The 14,395-nt window shown below is 44.1% G+C and overlaps 1 protein-coding gene across 2 annotated transcripts in view; it reads right to left on the reverse strand.

The window, feature by feature from the left end:
* BRWD1 (bromodomain and WD repeat domain containing 1) overlaps window positions 1-13,527 on the reverse strand; it is a 105,404-nt gene extending 91,877 nt beyond the window's left edge. The window contains exons 1-4 of one of the 2 annotated variants that reach the window (XM_053917203.2): window positions 13,234-13,527; window positions 13,080-13,138; window positions 12,914-12,943; window positions 12,695-12,754 (exon numbers count right to left, since the gene is read on the reverse strand). In XM_053917203.2, coding sequence (XP_053773178.1) covers window positions 12,695-12,754; window positions 12,914-12,943; window positions 13,080-13,138; window positions 13,234-13,282 — 198 coding nt within the window. In that variant the 5' untranslated portion in view covers window positions 13,283-13,527. The remainder of the gene's footprint in view (window positions 1-12,694; window positions 12,755-12,913; window positions 12,944-13,079; window positions 13,139-13,233) is intronic. The other variant, XM_053917192.2, reaches the window with a different exon arrangement.
* Between the last annotated feature and the right edge of the window lie 868 nt (window positions 13,528-14,395).

The raw sequence follows: 14,395 nt of genomic DNA on the forward strand, positions 1-14,395 counted from the left end.
GACCTTTGGTGTACAGACAACACTCTATTCAACTAAGCCACCCAGCCAGGGCCAGTAAAGACTTTAACTTGAGGTTCTACTACAGGTCTTTCTCAAGCAAAAGTCTCTCAATTTGAAATCACCTTCAAATATACTAATGATGACCTAACTAACAGATACTAGAAAAAAGTGGACAGGAGACTCTCCTGACCCACAAGAGATGTGGTTAACAGTCCTAGCCCTACATCCAACTAGTTACGAAATCTTGGACAAGGTACTTCCCTATCTTTTTTCTCCTTTTGAGAGTACGATTATTAAAGCTGGGCAGAGTGAAACAAGGAAAAGCTTGGGACAGAACCCACAACAGGAGAGAGACTAGGCAGGCCTGCTTTGGCTCACTGAGAAATAAAAGTCACAGTGACAAAGTGAGCCAAAGCGGGGCTGCTACTGGCTCACTGTAAAGTTAGAGAAAAAAGAGAAACCCAGACGGCTTGGAGACAGGTACAGGGACTTGGCCCGCGAAGAGCTACTGCTGCCCATTGCTCCCCTTGCTTCAAGTCTCATAAGATCCCTTATAGTTTAGGAGATGTACATACCTATGGGGGAAGAAGAGGGGAAAGGCTCAGGCATTCTCCTGGGAGGGAGAGCACTGCAGACAAGGTACTAAGACTCCAAATTCTTATGCAAAAACAACTATAGGTAAAATTGTGTGCTTATAAGTACAAGATACACCTAAAAAGTTGACAGCCACCTGTGGGCTGACATGACTGTTTAGAATGCTGAGTCGTCTCAGTCAGTGAGTTTGCACCCACCCCAATTCTTTCTCACAGGCCTTCACCAACTGCACAGGGCCAAGAACCAGAAGCAGAGCAGCTGGGGGAGAGCCCCTCCACAAGTGCACTGCAGAGGCCTGCTAAGGCTAAGGATAAGAATAACAGGGTGGAAAGCCACGGGCAGGACTAAAGACCAAAGAGTACTTTTCCACAACCCAAAAAAGTTAGCAGTGGCAAATAAACTACAGCAAGACCTTACGAAGTTTAGAAAGACCTATCTCAGAGGAATCTCCCCAGTGCCCAAATCCCAAACTGTATTGAAAGGGAAGCCAGTGATGAACCGAATGCCACTAAAGCTGCAAAAAGCCCAGGGACATTCAGAGAAAAATTAGACTGACCCAACCCCACATCCTTAATAGCTTGAGAGGCAAAAAGAGAACATCCTTTACTAGGGCTAATTATATATATATTACTTCGGCCTCTACTCTATTTAACACAAAAAGGCCCAGCACACCTCACAAAATGACGACATACATAACCAAGTAAATTATGTGACCCATGGTCGAGAGAGAGAGTTGTCACTAGACGCAGATTCAGGGATGGCTCAGGTGCTTAAAATTGCTCAGTCATTATTTCTTCAAAAGAATTATTTTGCACCATTCTTCTATCCTTTCTATTTGGGACTTGACACATTAAACTATCTGATCTCCTGAAGATTTAAGAAGCTCAGAGAATCCCAAGCAAAGTAAGTGCAAAGAAATCCACATAGGCAGCTTTTGACATGGCCTCCAGTGATCCCCACCTCCTAATACAGTCCTGAGAAACCCCCTCCTCCCAGCAAGTAAGTTACTTCTAACAACAGAATACACTGTTACACTGAGGTGATACCACCTCCATGATTAGATTACAAAACACTGACTTCTGTCTTGCTAGCAGACTATTACAGACCTATCAGCTTTCATCTCTTGATGACGCAACTGTCATGCTAGAGAGACCAATGTAGTAAGGAACTCAAGGCAGCCAACAGCCAGCTAGGAACTGAGGCTCTCAGTCCAACAACCCCCTCTAGGAACTAAATCCAACCAAAAACTACAGGAACTTGTAAGGAAAGCCTTCCCCATTCAAGTTTTCAACTGAAAATCCAGCTCTGGCCAACTCTGTGACTGCAGCCTTGAGAGAGGCTACAGATGGGGACTCAGCTCAGTTGTGCCTGGACTCCTAACTCACAGAAACTGCAAGAAAATAAATCTGTGTTTAGAGCCACTACGTTTTGGGGGTAATTTGTTATGGAGCCATGATAATGACTACAATTCATCATAATAAAGCTGCTGAAAATCCAAGACAAAATGAAAATCTTAAAAAGCAGCTGAGGAAAAAACATCTTCAAAGGAATAACAGTAAGACTGCTGGCTTCTCCATAATGTGCTGAAAGAAAAAAACAGCAAATGAACTAGAATTTCACAGTCGACAAAAATAGCTTTTAAAAATAGACAAAAAAAGAAACAAATTAAAAGTAAATAAAAAAATAAAAACAAAACGTTTTCAAACCAAAAACAGAAAACTGTGACAACAAACCATTATAATACCAAAATAAGTTGTGCAGAGTAAAGAAAAATAATCAGACAAGACACATGGAAAAAAAGCAATTTAAAATAACAGAAAACTTATTTTAAAATAACAGATGGGTAAGCAAATGAATATTGATTTTAAAACAACAGCAGTAACATCTAAAAAAATTTTAACATAGGTTAAAGTAAAATATGGCACTTTATAAGCCCAAAGGGCAGAGGTGACAACTAACAGATTTAACTTCATTTAAGTAGTAGAGTGCCTAAAGTAAATGGTAATATTGTAACTGCAAGGGTAACCATTAAATTAATAAAAGGATATATAACTAAAAAGGAATAAATAGAACAATATTTGCTTAACCCAAAATAAAGTGAGAGAGTAAGAATAAAGAGGATATGGGACATATATAAAACAGATACCTGGCAGACTTAACACAATTGTTTAATTATATTACATACAAATGGTTGAGACACTCCAACAAAAAATTGAATAAAACGATATGCTCTTTACAGGAGAGCATGTATGATTTAATGAGATCACAGGTTAAAAGTAAAAGGACAGAAAAAGATATACTATGCCATTACTAACCCCAACCAAAAGAAAGCTGGGGTGGTTATAGTAATGTGAGGCCTAATATAAATATAATAGAACACTAATGTAAACTATGGACTGCGGGTGATTTTGTGTCAATATAGATTCATCAACCATAACAAATATACCACTCTGGTGGGGAACATGGAGTATGAGGAAAACTATGCATTTATGGGACTAGTATTTACCATTTATATGGCAAATACTCTATCTGTATCTTTTACTCAATTTTGACGTAAATGTAAAACTGCTCTAAAAAAATTAAGTCTATTGAAAAAAGGTGGCAGCCCTGGCCAGTGTGGCTTGCATGGCTGTCCTGTAAAACGAAAGACTGCGAGTTCAATTTCCAGCCAGGGCACACGCCTAGGTTGCATGTTTGGTCCCCAGTCAGGGGTGAGTGAGAGACTACCAGTTGTCTCTCCGTCTCTCCCTCTTTCCATCCCTCCCACACTCTAAAATCAATAATGATGTCCCTGGGGGCGGGGGGAGGGGGGACAATTCAATAGGAAGGTAACAATTTTGAACTTTTATGTACCTAATAACGTAGCTCCAAAATAAAAAACTGAAATGAGAAAAAAAAACAAAGACAACTCTACAACCATAGTTAGAGAAAATGTTCCTCAAAATCCAAGAGAATAGCCCTGGCTGGTGTAGATCAGAGGATTGAGCACCGGCTGCGACCCAAAGGGTCGCCAGTTAGATTCCTAGTCAAGGCATATGCCTAGGTTGTAGGCCAGGTCCCCAGTAAGGGGCATGTGAGAGATAACCATACATTGATGTTCCTCTTCCTCTTTCTCCTTCCCTTCCCCCCTCTCTAAAAATAAATAAATAAAATCTTTAAAAACAAAAACCAGTAGAACAAAATGACAAAAATCTTAAAGAATTTTAAAAATGTGAAGGAAAAAAAGGATACATGATTTTGTTCCTTAGATACAAAAAGCTGTTATGTGCAGGTGAACCTATAAAAACAAAATAATCAGTAACTATTCTCTTTTAAAGTAGCACAGGTGCCTTGGCCAGGTAGCTCAGTTGGTTAGAGCGTAGTTCTGATATGCCAAGGTTGCAGTTTCGATTCCTGGTCAGAGCACCTCCAGGAGTCAATTAATGAATGCATAAATAAGTGGAACAAATCAATCTCTCTCTCTCTAGCCCCTCTCCACCGACATTCCTTTCTCTCAAATCATTGAAAACAATAAAGTAGTACAGTCAAAACTAATTGACTCAGCCCTGGCTGGTATGGCTCAGTGGATTGAGTACCAGCCTGCAAACAGCAACAGCAAGGGGGACAGTGGGTTGCTGGTTCAATTTCTGGCTGGGGCACATGCCTGGGTTGTGGGCCAGGTCCCCAATAGGGAGCACCTGAGAGGCAATCACACACTGATATTTCTCCCCGTTTCTTTCTCCCTCCCTCCCCCCGTCTCTAAAAATAAAGTAAAAATAAAATCTTTAAAAAAAACTGACTCACAAAAAGTAGTATCACTACCATTATTCAGTAGTGAGCCATAGGGACCGCCATTAGCCCCCCCATCTCAAACTGTGATTGGTCATCCATTAATGGATACACCAGATATCATTAATTCGAGCATTACACCTCATAATATAAATTAAGTGAAGAAGTTCACACAATTATGGCTTATCATTCTATCAGGGCTGTTACTAATAAATACTACTAACTATTACCATGTGCCAGGCACTCTAAAGCTATTTCTTCCCAATGTTCAAAACAACCCTTGATACAATTATTTTTTTAATTTAAGTAACTTTTCATTTTTCAGTTACAGTTGAAACACATATTATTTTCAGATGTATACCTTAGTGATTAGACATCATTTAACTTACTAAGTGATCATCCCAATAAATCTGGTACCCATCTAACACCACATAATTAGTAGAATATTCGATACAACTATTATTACCCTTGTTATACAAACCAAAAAACAGGTAGAGATTAAATAATTTGCCTAAGATTGGAATATCTAGTTAACAGCACGACAATGCGACAATGTCAGGTGTACAGCTCAGCTACTTGGCATGAAAACTTAAGATTCTAATTCCCACACCACTATATTGTGGATTGTGACTTGTCACCACACTGCCACAATCATGTGTTCCCAAGTTATCAACGAAATGCCTACAGAATGACATATCCCTATGGTGAACAAACAAAATGCAGAATCCATACAGAATGGAAAGAGATTAGCTGTGCTCAAGCTGAAGGGCCTTCAGAATTTCACAATAAAAATAAAATAGTAATGAGATTAGTTGCAATGCAGGTAGAAAATACAAAGTTGTTCTTATTTTAAATTAGTAAGTAGATTTGCCATAAAAAAGGTTTACCTGAGATTCAAAATCTGGCAACCCCAGATGCAAGAGGCAACCAACTGATGTCTCTCACACATCGACATTTCTCTTCCTGCCTCCCTTCCCCTCTCTAAAAATAAATAAAATCTTAAACAAAACAAAAAAAAAATGATGTGTCTCGGTGTGGTCCTCTTTGGATCCAATTTGTTTGGGACTCTGTGCTTCCTGACTTGTATGTCTATTTTCTTCACCAAATTAGGGAAGTTTTCATTATTTTTTCAAGTAAATTTTCAATTTCTTCCTCTTCCTCTTCTTCTGGCACCCCTACGATTCAACTGTTGGCACATTTGGAGATGTCCCAGAGTTGTCTTATACTATCCTAGTTCTTTTTAATTCTTTTTCTTCTTTCTGTTCTGACTGAATGTTTATTTCTTCCTTATGTTACAAATCATTGATTTAAATCCCAGCTTCCTTCCCTCTATTATTGGTTCCTGTAGATCTTTATTTCACGTCAAACTCATTTTCACCCAGGGCCACATCAGCCTTGTGGTTGCCTTCAAAGAGCCGAATGTAATTTTAGGACTGTATAATGTAATTACTCCTTAACAGTTAAGCAAGAGCTCGGTGCTGCCACCAGGTAGAAACAAGGTGCCGGGCCGGATTTGGCCTTCGGGCCTTGTGTTTGCCACATATGACTTAGCATAACATTCATTTCTTCCTTTTTATTGTTGCTGTCCATAGTCTGTGAGTTCTCAGAGCATCCTGATTACCACTGTTTTGAACTCTGTATCTGCTACGCTGGAGATCTCTGTTGTGTTTATTAGTTTTTCTGGGGTTTTGTTCTGTTCTTTCATTTGTGCCATATTTCTTTGTCTCCTCAATTTGACAGCCTGTTTGTTTCTGTTTATCAGGTAGAACTCCTGACTTTGACTCCCTATCTTAGCACACCTGTTAAGTTCTACATGGCAGAGCCTTAGTTAACTGCTAGAGTGGGACAACCCCTTTTACTGCTTTGTGGCTGTGTGTGAGGGGAGGGCTCAGAGAGGGGACAATGCCGCTGCTTGGCTTCTAGAGGCTTGCCCAGCACTTGCCCCATTTCCAGTCACTTCACCCACTTCCCGTAAGTGACTGGGGCCCTTCCAGCTGTTGCTCTGGTGGTAAATGCCAGAGTGGGTGGGTTTCCATAAGCTCTAAGTCTGTGCAGGCCCTTTATACAGACTTTCCTGAAAAATCACCAGTTTCTTCTACTGCTCCAACCCCCACTGGTTTTTACAGCCAGAAGTTATGTGGCTTTATCTTCCCAGTAGCATGTCCCTGAGTGTTTGGTCTGGCCTGGGGCTCGGATCACTTGCTCCCAATGTGTCCCTCATTTCCCAAGGTATCCCTCCCAATTTCTATCCACCACAAATGAATATGGGACCGCCCATTCTGCCTCTGCCACTGACACCACCCCTCCTCTGTGCCACACCATGTCTCTTTGCCCCTCCACTCCTCCTACCCACCTGGATGAATATGGCTTCTTTAAATCCCTAGTTGTCGGACTTCCATACAGTCCCATTTTCTGGCAGTTCTGGGTGTTGTTTGTTTTGAGGTTAACTGTAATTCTTATAGTTGCCATGTGGAGGCAAAGCATGTCTACCTATGCCTCCATCTTGACCAGAAGTTGGAAAAGAAACTTTTGATAGATCTGTGGAAGTTACATTTTTTCTGATATAGTAAAAAGTTTCCTAATTTCTGAACTTTTTTAGTGTATGTGCTGCCAAAGCGAGCACCTAATTTCTGAACTTTTAATGTTTGAGAGTAAAAAAATAACTTACAATAAATTTAAAGTATTATATTTACAAGTTAAATCCTTAAAAAGATATTTAGATTTATCTAAATTTGCCACCTTGAGATGACTGATCATTATATACTTGTAAATATAGTAGAAAATGTGGAGGGACTTTAATGAAGGGTGTAAGTGATGTTAAATATTTTAAGATTAAATTCGCATTACAAAGTAAGCAATCAAAAATACTTGTTCCTACACATATTACTAAATTTATAATCTGAAATTGAATTTAAAGGTTTAAGAAAAATGACTTCTTACAATTCGAATAAACCAAATAATAATTTCAATACAAGTAACTTTAAATGTAACTTTTCCTTACACAAAAGACTTGCTCATAAAATATTTAAAAAGCTAATAAATGACAATATATCCCCTAGTAGTAAGACTACAAAATAAGGATCCTCTGATTTTTGTTTCGTGGGTAAGGAAGAGACTGGCCTACAAAAATGTATCATGTTACTCAATTACTGGATATGTCACTTCTCTTCCCCCTTTTTAAGTACACTATTTCTTTTAAAGATTTTTTTTTTTATTTTTATAGACAGGAGAAGGAAGGAAGAAAAAGGAGAGAAAAATCGATCAGTTGCCTCTTGCATGCCCCCAACCAGGAACCTGGCCCTCAACCCAGGCAAGTGCCCTGACTAGGAATTAAACCTGCGCTCTTTCACTTCACAGGCCGATGCTCAATCCATTGAGCCCCACCAAACAGGGCTAAATACACCCCTTTCTTTACAAACCTAGTTCTGCCCAATTCCTATGTCCAATTCTTTTGGTCTTGTTCCTTCTTCCTCTTCAGCACTTATAAATCATAAAAATCCCAATTAAACTTTATGAATTTACAGCCCAATGCAGATATTGAGAAATGAGTATCAATTTTCCTAAGTATCAAAAATATTCTTACTTTTAAAGGACAGGTTGGGATAATAGCATGGTCTTAAGTGTAAGATAAACTGTATCTTGATAAACAATTATATTGAAATAATCTGATAGGCTTTAAAATTAGTGATGTCCAGTCCTACCAGTAAGATTCTGATTTAACTGGTCCAGGCATCCAGATTTAATAAAGCTCCCAGATGATTCTGATCCAAGAATGAGAACTATTCAGAAAAAGGAGTAAGTTAAACAACAGAAGACAACATGGAAAGGAAGAAATAAGACAAAACCAGAATGTGTAACATTCCACAGGATAACTAATTCAGTCTCTTCAGTAAATCAATGGCGTGGGAGAAAAAAATTATGCAAGATAAGAGGTTCATGATACCTCTTGAATCTCTTCACTGCCCTGGCCAGGTAGCCCAACTGGTTAGAGCATTGTCCCAAACGCCAAGGTTAGGGGTTCAATCCCTAATCAGGGCACATATAAGAGGCAACCAATGGCCCTCAGTGGATTGAGCGCCGGCCTACAAAGAACAACATCAGTCTGATTCCCAGTCAGGGTACAGGTACATGCCTGGGTTGCAGGCCAGGTTCCCAGTAAGAGGCACGGCACATGAGAGGCAACCACACACTGATGTTTCCCTCCCTCTCTTTCTCCCTCCCTTCCCTATCTAAACAAATAAATAAAATATTTTTTAAAAAATAAGTGGAACAACAAATTGATATTCTTTAAAAAAAAAAAAGATATAATCAGTGCAATGCATAGACCTTGTTTGAAGCCCAATTCAAACTAAATATAAAAGACATCTGGACAAGAGAAAAGTCTGAACATAAACTACACACACACACACACACACAGAGTATCAAGAAACCATGGATTATTTTATACACATGATACTGGTACAATGGTGGCATAAGGAATTGTCCTTAATTTCTTAGAGTACACTGTCTAAAATTTAGGGATGAAATGTAATGTCTGAGATTTCCTTTAAATACTTCACTCCTGGCTGGTGTGGCTCAATGTATTAAGCGCCAGCCTGTGAACCAAAAGGTCGCCAGTTCAATTCCCAGTCAGGGCACCTGGCTGGGTTGCAGGCTAGGTCTCCAGGTGGTGGCATGTAAGAGGCAACTGATTGATGTTTCACCCACTGATGTTTCTTTCCCTCTCTTTCTCACTCCCTTCCCCTCTCTCTACAAATAAACAAAGTCTTTTAAAAATAAATAAATAAAATACTTCAGCATGTTAACCAATGAAAAGAATGTCTGAAATTGGGTTAAAAACAATACAGCCTGGGGGAAGGAAGTAATAGATACAACATTGTTTGAGAATCACTAAGACTGGTGGATAATTCAGTATTCCAATTTTCTATGTTTGAAGCTTTGACAGTTTGTAAGAAAAAAAATATGTACCTCACAGAACCCATAGCAAATACAGCAAATTAGTAATGAATCTGTTTATGGTAACCTTTCTTTGGACAGCTAGAATCTACTCAGATGCCCTTGACAAAACAATTATACCCCTCTAGACAAGAAACTCATCCTGTTCCACATAGTGCTGGGATGGGGGAGAGAGAAGAAGTAGAGGAGGAAGAGAATACCCCACCAGACAGACCAAATCAGGCAATGAGAAAATACATGTCATAGCCACATCACAGGAGTATATCACAGATTTTGAACAATTTTTAAGCAGAATGTTAAGCAGGATTTTAAGCAATTCTAACAGCAAAAGAGAAAATATATGTCTATTTCCAGTAGGTATAACATTACTCTTGCTTTAAAATTTAAACCATGTTCTCTTCAGTAGCATGACTTTACTGTCATGTCAACACTTCTCTGCCTCACCAAATACACTATTCTCTCTCACCAGCAAGACAACAGACCAGTCCTTTAAATGTTTCCTTGCAAAATATCAAACTCAACATAAGTAAAAATTCTGCCACCATGCAGTATTTTCAGAACTCACTTTCTGGAAAATATTATTTGGTTTTAAAAGTTTGCAACAGCCCTGGCTGGTGTGGCTTAGTGGATTGAGTGCCGCCCTGCGAACCAAAGGGTCACTGGATGATTCCCAGTCAGGTCACATGCCTGGGTTGCAGGCCAGGTCCCAAGGAGTGGCCGTGCAAGCAGCAACCACACACTGATGTTTCTCTCTCTTTCTCCCTCCCCTCTCCTCTGTCTGAAAATAAATAAAATATTTTTTTAAAAAGTTTGCAATAGCCCTGGCCCAGTGGCTCAGTTCATTAGAGCATTGTCCTGTACACCAAAAGGTTTCAAGTTCCATCCACACGCCTGGGTTACAAGTTCTATCCCCAGTCAGGGTATGTATGGAAGGTAAGCAAGCGATGTTTCTCTTATATCAATGCTTTTTTCTCTCTCTCTCCCTTCCTCGCTCTCTAAAATCAATTTTGTTGAAAACATATCATCAGGGGAAGATTTAAAAAAAAAAAAAAGTTTGCAACAAAAAGCCCTGCCCAGTGTGGCTCAGAGGACTGAGTGCCGGCCTGCAAATCAGGTCGCCCAGTTCAATTCCCAGTCAGGGCACATGCCTGGGTTGAACCCAGGTTCCCAGATGGGGCATGTGAGAGGGAACTGATAGATTTATCTCTCACACATTGATGTTTCTCTCCTCCCTTTTTCCCTCCCTTCCCCTCTCTCTAAAAATAAGTAAAACCTTTAAACATTTTTTAAAATAAAGTAAAATAAAATGAATTTTTTGTAACAAAAAAATTTCTAGTAAGGCAAATATTAAAACTGGCAATTGAAATAGAACCCATTTCTTTAATCTGATTTTTAAGTGTTAATACTTAACTGTTTATATACAGATGACAAATCCCCCTGCTTTTGTCCTTTTCATTTAATTCAAAAATGGTAATCAGCCCTGGCCAGTTAGAACAGTTGGTTAGAGCATAGTCCTGATACACCATGTGTGTGCATTCAATCCCCCATCAGGGCACATAAAAGAATCAACCAATGGCCATGGCTGCTGTGGCTCAGTGGATTGAGTGCCGGCCTTGGAACCAAGGAGTCACGGGTCAAATTCCCAGTCAGGGCACCTGCCTGGGTTGCATGCCAGGTGCCCAGTAGGGGGCGCGCAAGAGGCAACCACACACTGGTGTCTCCCTTTCTCCCTCCCTTCTCCTCTCTCTAAAAATAAATAAAATCTTTTTTTTAAATCAACCAGTGAATGCATAAATAAGTGAAACAACAAATCGATGTCTGTCTTTCCAATCAGTAAGTTAAAAAGGAGGGGGGGAGAGGGACGAGGAGGGGAGGGTAAGCCTTGGCAGCTCCGTATACTGAGCTCCGGCCTGGGAACTGAAAAGTCGCAGATTCCATTCCCAGTCAGGGCATGTGCCTGGGCGGTGGGCTGGGTCCCCTGTTGGGGGCCTGCTGAGAAGCAATCTCACACTGGATGTTCCTCTCCCTCTGTCTTCCTCCCTTCCCCCTTGTCTAAAAATAAATAAATGTCTCTTTTAAAAAGTGGTAATCACACCCTACAACTTCTGCTTTGGTATTGGATGGGCCAAAAAGTCCATTACGTTTTTTCCATACAATGGCTCTAGTAGTGACGGCCATCATATCGGTGTGCATTTTTTAAAAAGTCAAAATGGGTGAATTTTTGTACAGCCATTTTAATATTGAAGATGAAAGAAGGTACACAACATTTCAGCATATTATGCTTTACTATTTATGAAAGGTAAAAGCACAACATTTTGAAATGCAAAAAAAGAATTGTGCAGTGTATGGAGAAGGTGCTGTGACTGACCAAACATGTCAGAAGTGGGTCGGGAAGCTTCTTGATCCTATTGACATTTTGGTCAAGTAATTCTTTGCTGTGGGGGTGTCTTATGCATTGGAAGATGTTAACAGCACCCCTGGCCTCTACCCGCTAGAAGCCAATAGCGTGAGATAGCTGACATACTCAAAATACCCAAATCCACAGTTATTGGTGAAAAAGTGAAATGTGTTTTACATTACGAAAAAGTCACAGACTTTTTGGCCAACCCAATGTTACAACTGTGGTAAATGATAATTCAAGAGCTCTTTATTCAGTTGTCCTGCTCATACAAAATGCTTAACATAGCCCGGGAACTAAAAAACCCTATGTCCTCATACACAAATTGACAAAAATAGAAACTGCACAGCTAGAACCTATATTCCGTCCAGCAAGTGACTGTAAAAATTCATCACAGTCAGTCAGTATTTCAAGGCCTTCAACAAGTGTGCAGTTTAGAGCAGCAGAACTAATGGAGGCCTGGCATATTCTCACGGCAGCAATACTTTTATTACACTGATGAGGTAAAAGGGGAAAAGTGCCCAGGAGGAACACTTCTCCCCCTCTCAGGCACCAAAGGTTATTCCTGGGAAACAAGTGGTCTGAAGGCCTGGGCGTGGCCCAAGGAGGACGACCAATCAGAGCTAGAGTTACAAGTCGGGTTCCGAGGCCCCTCCCCCGCGCACGCGCGCACGCGCTTCTCACCACCAGCAGCGCACCTGGAGGCGCAGCGCACCTGGGGCCCACCCCGCCGCAAACCGCCGCGCCCGGGCGCCCCCACCCCCCGCCGCCCCCGGGGCCGTTTCCTACCAAAACAAACACAGCCGCCCCCAAAGCAAAACAGCCTCCCGCGGGAAGTCTCACGGCCCCGAGACGCCGCGGCCCCCTCCCGCCCGCCTCAGAGCGCGGCTCGGCCACTTCGCCCCACGAGCGGGAGCCCCGAAAAGGGGGCGGGAGGCGGGTGCTCGGAGACCCGGGACGGCAATGTCCAAGTCTCACCAATTCCTCGTAGCTCCTGCTGTGCTCGTTGCCCTCCCAATCCAACCTCTTCGGCAGCAGCTGCAAAGACACGAAATGCACACGAGTGACCACCGCGTGGGTGCGGGGCTGGGGGGCCGCGACGCCGGGGCTGCAGGCAGCGCGGCCGGGCGGGCGACCTCGGACGAGGCCGGGAGAGGGGACGGAGGGCGCGGGGCGGGGGCGGCGCGATGCACAGACCTGATACTGCTCCAGCTCCTGCACCAGCACCTGCAGCCGACGAGACGCGCAGTTAGAGGGGCGGGGGCCGCACCCCGGTCCACCCCGCGCCCTCCTCCCGGACCCCCGGCGATGCCGAGGCCGGGCCACGGCCACGGCCGCCGCCGTCCGCAGGGCCCACACTCACCTGGGCGGCTCTGCGACACGGGCCGGCCGACAGGTACCGGGCAATTAGGAAGTACAGCTCTGAGGGGAGAGAGGGAGTCGGGTCAAGAGCGGGCGCGCCGGGAAGGGGGCCGGGGCGGGGGCGTCGCGGGGAGGGCTCGGGCAGCTCGTCTTACCCGATTCGATGAGGGGCACCGGGCGTCGGGCTGGCGAGGACTCCGCCATGGCCAGGCGTGGGGTGAAGAGCGGGAGCGAGCGAGCGACCGAAGCGTATAGGCCGCGTCGAGGCCTGACCGGGCCAGCGTCCCTCTACCTCAGGCGCGCCGCCGCCACCGCCATGTCGTGCGCGCCGCCAGTCCGACCCTTCCGCAGAAGTAGTCCCTCCGGGGAAGGTAAAGTAGTTCACCGAAGGGACATCCCGACGCCACTGGACAACGCGTGGTCGGGCCGGGCCGGGAAGGGCGAGCCTCGTCTCCCTTTCCTCTGTCTCAGGGGGTGCCGGGAAGGAGAATTTGGGGGGCAAAGGCCCGGCTCAGGGTCGGCGGCGGGTGGGGGAGGGGTGGCGCGTGTCGGATCCCTGCGCGCTGTGAGGCGCCGGCGCGGCGGCCCAGCTGCGCGGCGGGGCGGGCGCTGGGGGCGGAGGTCGGGCCGCCTGTGGGGCGGGGGCCCAGCTGGGGGCCGCGGTGGGGGTGGGGACAGGTCCTGGCGACCCCGGCAAGACCCGAGGCTTTGGGGCGCGCCGCAAGCCAGCCCGGATCGCCCTCTTCGGGCTTTCGGAAGGGACATGTCACGGATGGTCATCTGGGTCCAGGGTATTCGCCCCTTGTCCCCCGCGAAGATTGCTCGCTTCGAAGACGCGACACCTTGAAAACTGAGAATCGCGCCAACCTCAAAGGAGAGAACGGCGGGAGAAGCTTCCCCAGGGAGGGGAGGAGGAAGGCGGGGAAGCTGCAGGTTGGGTGTGGGCAGGGGTCCGCGGACTTCGACCCTCTGTGGTTGGGAGGGCACCGGGAACGTTTGTGGAGAGGCCGCGTTGCCACTTGCAGTAGTAGAAGTTAGAATAAATAAGACCGAGCCGAAGTCCTTGGAAAACCCAGCAGACTAGTGGAGAGAAAGGGTTAAGAAAACGCAGCACAGCCAGAGGATGTAAACCTGGCTAGGCCGGGAAAGCCGCCCAGAGCCTTGCCTCCACGGATAGGAAAGGGATGGGAGGAAGCGGACAGCACTCCGTTCCAAGGGAGAGAAGCAGGAAACTTGGGGGAACGCAGGGGGAACCATATGTAATTAGGATATTCTTAGAAGACAGGAGGCTGGAGCAGTGGACAAAGGCCAAAAACG

The sequence above is a fragment of the Desmodus rotundus genome, chromosome 2 (assembly GCF_022682495.2).
Source record: "Desmodus rotundus isolate HL8 chromosome 2, HLdesRot8A.1, whole genome shotgun sequence".
Classification (NCBI taxonomy): domain Eukaryota; kingdom Metazoa; phylum Chordata; class Mammalia; order Chiroptera; family Phyllostomidae; genus Desmodus; species Desmodus rotundus.